General features: G+C 50.9%; 1 protein-coding gene; it reads left to right on the top strand.

Moving 5' to 3' along the window:
- Positions 1 to 1274: 1274 nt before the first annotated feature.
- On the top strand, positions 1275 to 3762 carry GSTUM_00005564001 (uncharacterized protein; the record flags this gene model as incomplete). XM_002837691.2 has 5 exons in its annotated part: positions 1275 to 1445; positions 1501 to 2160; positions 2218 to 2844; positions 2971 to 3030; positions 3097 to 3762. The coding sequence occupies 5 exons, from the start codon at positions 1275 to 1277 to the stop codon at positions 3505 to 3507; spliced, it is 1929 nt and encodes a 642-aa protein (XP_002837737.1). The 3' UTR covers positions 3508 to 3762.
- Between the last annotated feature and the right edge of the window lie 3310 nt (positions 3763 to 7072).

Genomic DNA, 7072 nt, shown 5'->3' with positions numbered 1-7072 from the left:
CCTTGACTAAATCCCGAAGGAATTGCTGGTATCGGGTTTACGTGAGACGAGTTGCAAAAAAAACTAGAGCTATACATCTTCCGGATATTGACACATTTATTGCGATAGCTGCGCGTTTCGTCTAGTGAGTGTGCCATGGGTGGCTGTTTGAATCTTGTGCACACGTTTTGGAGCTCTGGGAGACAATGGTTTTAGTACGGAGCACAGTTAGGGATAAAATGCGTCGCCGAACTCTATATCAGTGTTTGAGTCGTGTTGCGGCACCTCTGAGTTAATGAAGTATGATGGGAGGTGACATGAACAGGACCGATCACACTGTAGGTTGAAACATGAGATATGCGGGCATGCCTTCCTTGAGCTATTATAACCTCCCCGAGATGCGCATTCGAGCAGAGAGATCAAGATTCGTCAGCTGGTATCGTTGCTGGCTTTATCTTTTGATCTGTGCGTAGAAATCACGGCTTTTGGAGCGGCTGGTGGCTAGATTAATCCAAGGTATTTCACCAGAAATAGAGTCACTATGGGCGGAGGGCTCTTGCTGTGACCTGGCCAGTGGAGAACATCGGAAAGTGACAAATACGGATGAAAGGATAGACCTGCTCACCAGCCACAGTACCGTACTATCAGGATACCGTGGACTGATTTGAATAACTGGTTCCTGTGCCTACTCGTTTCCTGGATCGCTATTCTCCAAATTACAGCTCAAGCTCCCTCCAACAGCACCAAGACTTGTCCCAGACCCGAACTCTCAATCCATGACATTCATTGATCCCTGTTGAAACATACTTCTGATACTACTATGGTATCACGCTACGATAGACTTTTTCCTTTGCATCAAACTCTATCACTGGTCTACCCCTATTAATACCCCCTTACTTCTTTCTCCTTTTTCTTTCCTCTTGTTACTGTTCACTCGACCTTTTGTGTCTCGCTCTCAGCAGTAGATAGTCAAGGCCTTTTGCTCTTCCTGTTGAGATAGACAAGCCTTTGAGTCTCTTAAGCAAAATCATTCACTTCGCAATATCTTCGTTCCATTCAATATTCTCACAACAATCCCAAAACATCGCATAGAGAGTGACATCCCGTGACTCGTAGCCACCTGATCAGATAAGATAACCGAAGAAACCCATAATCGATCTATGCCCACCCATCCTTGCACCAATTACCCCACCACCACCAAACCGCCACCAGCCGCAACGACCGAAAAATCAGAATGGCGCTTGGCCCGGGCCTCACGGAACCCTCCGCACATCAACAAGCGCTAGGACCCGAAAATGGGCAAGAAAGACTCCAAGAAGAAATCCGCCGACAAGAAAGCCCGCGTGGCGGAAAAGACCGCGCGAAAAACGTCCAAGAAGGAGAAAAAGTCCGGTAACAAGAGAGTCGCGGACGTGGACGATGACGACGTAGATCTCGATTCAGTGCTGGAGGAGTACACCCGTCAGGTAACTGACCCTCTCGCTAAGCAGGGGAGGGAGGGAAGGTGTTAATAACGCAAAGCAAGCTCTCTTCCTGAAAGTCACCGAAACCCCGCTCCCCGTACCGCCACCCGCGCGTGCGAACGCTACCCTCGCGGCGGCCCTCAGCGGTAAGGAGCTGTTCCTCTTTGGCGGCGAGACGTTTAACGGGGCTGTCGCGAGGTTTTTCAACGAATTGTTTGTGTATAACCCCGCGCATGATGAGTGGCGACAGATAACTTCACCGAATTCACCACTTCCGCGGTCCGGACACTGCGTGACGACGTCGCAGTACGGTGGCGGGAATACGGGTAGTATGTGGCTGTTCGGTGGAGAATTTTCGAGTCCGAAACAGGGGACTTTCTACCACTATAATGACTTTTGGAGGTTCGATATCGGGTCGCGGGAGTGGGCGCGTGTGGAGAGTAAGAGTGGTGGGAGGGGGGCTGGTGGAGGGGGGGGACCGCCGGCGAGGAGTGGGCATAGAATGGTGGCTTGGAAGAATTATATATTGGTAATGGGGGGATTTCAAGATACGGGTTCTACCACAAAATACCTGAGTGACCTATGGGCCTTCGATACGAATTTGTACACTTGGACCGCCATCTCGCTACCTGCGCATGCGCAACGGCCCGAGGCGAGGAGTTCGTTTTCGCTCTTACCGCATGAACAGGGAGCCGTGCTGTTTGGGGGTTACTCTCGTGTCAAGTCTTCGTCCATACCCTCTGCGGGGCATAAGAAGGGTGGCGGTGGAAGCAAGGCTTCTAGTGGATCGGTGGCTTGGAAGCCGGTGATTCATCAGGACACCTGGTTTCTGAGGATGGATCAGGACTTGGCCAAGGTTCGGTGGGAGCGGAGGAAGAAGCCTGGGAATCCGCCAAATCCCCCTAGGGTTGGGGTCACGATGGCTTGGCATAAAGGTAGAGGGATACTATTTGGTGGAGTGAAGGATGAGGAGGGTAGCGATGAAGGGTTGGAAAGTACCTTCTTTAACGATTTATTTGCATGGGGAATAGACAGAAATCGCTTCTTTCCGTTAGTCCTTAGAAAGCCAAGGGTTCAGAAGAAGGCCTGGAATGACCGGGGGGGTGGAAGGAGAGATAGGGCTAGAGAAGCTGAAGAGGATCTATTAAGAAACCTGAAATCACTGGAGGCAGTAGGAAAAGACGACTACGATGACGAGGAAGAAGAAGAGAAAAAGGAAGAAAAGGGACCCATCGTCATCAGGGAACAGGCGATGAGTCTCGAACTCCCCCACGAAAGGTTCAATGCTGCCATCGCAGTCCTCGACGACGTCCTATACATCTACGGTGGCACCTGGGAAAAGGGGGATCGAGAATTCACGCTCGACGAGATGTTCGCCATAGATCTCGGAAAACTCGATGGTGTAAGGTCCATCTTTTCCCGCAGGGACGAGACGATTTGGGAAGAAAGCGAGGACGATGAGGATGACGAAGACGACGAAGACGAAGAGGAGGAAGGAGAGGGAATGGAAATCGACGAAAATGAAGAGCCTGAGAAAATGCAAATCGATGAAACCGAGATTGAACTCCGGCGGAAGGAAAAGGCCCTGGTGAGTATCCTCTTCTGCTTCGTTTGCTTTATTTTTACCCTGCTAATACAATACCTAACTTAATAGCGTAAAAATGTTAAATCTAAAGACCCCGAGCAAACCCTCGGGACCCCGGGCGCCCAAGACCCAGTGCCTATGGAGGAAGTTGTGGAAGAAACCTCATTAGACAGAACCCCACACCCTCGTCCCTTCGAATCTCTTCGGGAGTTCTTCGCGAGGACTTCGGTCGCTTGGCTCGAGATGCTTGTTGCAGAGCAGGAAACAGGAGCGCACAAGAACAAGACTGTCAAGGAACTTCGGAAGGAAGGCTTCGCTGCCGCAGAAGACAAGTGGTGGGCCTGCAGAGAAGAGATCAGAGCCCTGGAGGATGAGCAGGAGGAGGCGGGTATTGGCGAGATTGTCAGTTTGGCGGATGCTTGTGGGTTGGGGGGTGGTGGGGGAAGCGGAGGCGGAGGCGGCGCGGGTAGAAGGAGGTAGTCAGTGTTAGAAAGTGGCTACTGATTGGTATATAGCTAGCTAGTGGGCACTGGGGGAAATTGTTTGGAATGGTTGGACTAATAATGTTTGGCCCAAAAGTTATACTTTGTATACGCCGAAACCTAGGGTAAACCAAGCTCCGCCCGCGTGCGGCCCTTACTCGATCAATTCAACTGGGAATGCGCCGGGTGATGTCTATTAGAGCAAAGAGTTCTCTCTCTCGAGGAATAAAAATACATGGATTAGTAGTCATAATACTCTATTGCCTCTGCAACCCAGATTCTATACAACCCAGCCAAGCTCACCACATCCAAAGAGGTCCCCCAACAAAACGAAAATGCAATAATCATAGCAAGTCATCAAAAACCACTCCGATCTCGGAACAAAACCCCAACCCTCAAATACCAAACCCCTCACAAGTATCCCTCCTGGCCACCTCTTTTCCCACCCCACCCCCCCAAACCCTCTCCATCTCCCTCGCAACATTAGCGCTAGCGACCGCCGCTCGCTGATGCGCTTCCGCAGCCTCCGCGAGCACACTCCCGTCAACTTCCTTCTCCCCCCTCATGCTACAAAAACTCTCCACATCCCTAACCCTCGCTTTCGGCGGTTCCGGTATCGCTATCCACATATTAGTCCCATTGTCGTACCCCCCAAAACAAAAAAAGAACAAGACCGGGACAACAAACTAGAACTAGTATCAAACGCATCCTCCGACCCATCACTCCCTCCCTTCCCAGCGCTGGCGACGCCCCGAGGTCCAGGCAGCCCGTGATGCCCGTGGAAGTACAACCCCTCCTTGTACCCCCTCAAATTGGCAAAGTCCTCGAGTAACTTCCCGACCGTATTCGGCACCGCGAACAGACATACCGCCAGTGTTGCCGTTACGAGGAAGCATATGAACACCTACGCGATCGATTATCAGCCTGAGGCACTAAAGGCGTGGGATGGTGCGGACGGACATTTCGGCTCCCCACCCCCTTCCCCTGCAAATCCATCCCCCACGCGAGGCCCCAATACACACCTATGGTTCCAATATACGACCCGATAGATAGCGCGAGCAGGTATGTCGGCGCCCAAACCTTTACCGCGGCGGTAAGGCTTGGTAGCCTCCTCCTCCCCTCCTCCCTGCTGAGACCCCTATGCGTGAACGCCTTCCGCAAATCGCCTGCCCCCGCGAACCCGCCCAGGTAGTGGTGCAGCAGGAGGGAATAGTACGCGGATAGCAAAGCCAACACGAGCGTGCTCGTCCATAGTGCTGGGACTATCCAGTGCGTCGTCGGGATGTATTCCTGCTGCAGGGAGGTGTTCGTCACCTGTGCTACTAGTGCCGCGGCGACGCCGGTCATGCTGCACCCTGCCATGCGGCGGGAGCGGTAGTCTAGGAGGTCGTTGTCACTGGCAAGAAGGACGTTTGATTCGAGAGTTATGAGGGTGTCGGTTATGGGGAGGAGGAGGGGGTAGAAGGGCTTTGGGATGTTGTAGGGTTTCAGTCGCTATTTTTTTTTAGCTAGTTTTTTTTTTCGGTTGAGGGGAGGGAGCAGCTACTCGGACGTTCATTTCCCAGCGGGCCTGGAGGAGTTCTACAGCATCGCTGAGGGTTATGGACGAAGAGAGGATGGTCCCGGATAGAGATATCACTCCAGCGCAAACAGAGGCAAAGGCGAGTGGTTCTGACATGTTTGTGAAGAAATGCAGGCTAGTATCTCAGGCATAGGATGAAAAGACATTATAGAGATTTTCGTGGATTATTAGTAGGTTAATAGTTATATCTTTTGCTCATAGCTGTGCTCACAGGCACGACAGGGTTGGTAATTTAGTTTTGGACGGTTGTCATCTGACACCTGATCGCTGCCTGACCAATCGAGCAACTCCTTCCATAATAACCCTAACCCTATTGTGTCTTACTGAGGTTCCTATGACTGCCGGCATGGTACTTGTATCATACTTTGGATCATATCCACCTCCGTTGGCTATTCGGGAGCCTTTGCACTGAATTCCGGGCCCGATAGCTGCTAGACATTGCGAAGCTACACCCAGAACAGCCTGTACCTACTCGTGCTGAACCTGATTTATTGGCTCCATAAGTGATATATTAAGACAATTGTTCCGTTGCTCACGATATCAATGTTTTCACTTAGAGATCACTTGGAATCAAGGTAATATCGATAACAAGAGCTTTCCCTTTCATCAGTTTTCTAGCCGCCCACAATGGACCCCCTGAATAAAATTAGAACAAGAGAAATTGTCCACCAACCCCCCACATCATCGGATGTTTTTAGAAATACTATAGAAGCGTGAGGGGAATGGAAGAGAAAGAAGAGCCGGATAAAAGGGCCAGGGGGGCGCACCAGGGCCACAACCCTCACCGTCAGTACATGGTCGCCTAACTGATGGTTGCAGTGGGATTCCTGACTTTGGTTACGAAGGTAGTCTGGGGGATCGCGGTAGGATAGGTCATGATATGATCACAGGTAGAGATAGGATAGGCGGAAACAGCTCCAACCTCATGAACGGCTGTACTAGTTGGGTAGGGTCCGACGAATGTCGCAACAGAAGGGGAACGCTTTGGTGAAATTGGATCTATAGTTGGAGTTTGGGCGGGACCCTCCGAAGTACCACCAATGATCCTCGTGGCTGTTGCAAAGGAAGGAGTTGGATGTATAGTAGAAGTTACGATAGAATGTTTCGGAATACCAGGATGCTCTGGAGGTATCGGAACAATAGTTGTTGTCCCGATAGAATGTTCTGGAGATGCAGGACGCACCAAGGTGGGCCCATTGATTTTGATAGTCCCTGTAGGAGCATGGGAAGGGCATCCAACAATAAGTAAAGTAGGTGTGGGGAGTGCCACCGCAATGGCAACAACAGGACACCTAGAGGGGGCAGGTCTGACGCCCGCAGTTCTAGTAGGATGAATGGGAGATGGTATCTGTGGATGATACATCTGTGACGTGCAGATACTAACGGTCGAAGTGGCAGTCGTAGTGATTGTAAACGAGATAGTGATAGTGACACTCTCCGTGGCAACAATAGTTGAGGTAACAGTAACCACAGTATCACCCGGATCCTGATATTCGATCGGGATGACGAGACTGAGACCGGTATTCGTTAGTTTTTGGAAGCATTTACGGGGAAACATCAACGGGTTCGAAAGAATAAAACATACCCATCATTATCGTTTCTTCTAGTGTTCTTTCCGGTACCCTCGCTGACAAGATTGACAGGAACAAAGCCGTCATAGTAGCTGTTGGCCCCTTGACCACCAGAACCGTCGCTGAGGATTATAGCCTCGAGTTCGGGGGTCACGCCGTGGGCCTTCTTGTACTCAGCAGTGACAGCATTTGCCATACCGGCAGCATGCTCTGCTTCATTGCTGGGATGGGTCCGGGTCTGGGGGGTCAAAAACTTGCGTTAGTGACGGGGATAAATCTTGGAATCACACCAGTTGTATCAAGTCACAGCATCTTAAACCAGCTAGGAACTAAGCTCTCCGTGTGTAACAAACAAGGGAACAAGTAAAATCGCCATCACCAAATGTGATAGAGAGGGAGAATTATAGTTA

This window comes from Tuber melanosporum (genome assembly GCF_000151645.1).
Source record: "Tuber melanosporum whole genome shotgun sequence assembly, scaffold_2, strain Mel28".
Lineage (NCBI taxonomy): Eukaryota > Fungi > Ascomycota > Pezizomycetes > Pezizales > Tuberaceae > Tuber > Tuber melanosporum.
This window is presented reverse-complemented; position numbering and strand designations above follow the sequence as displayed.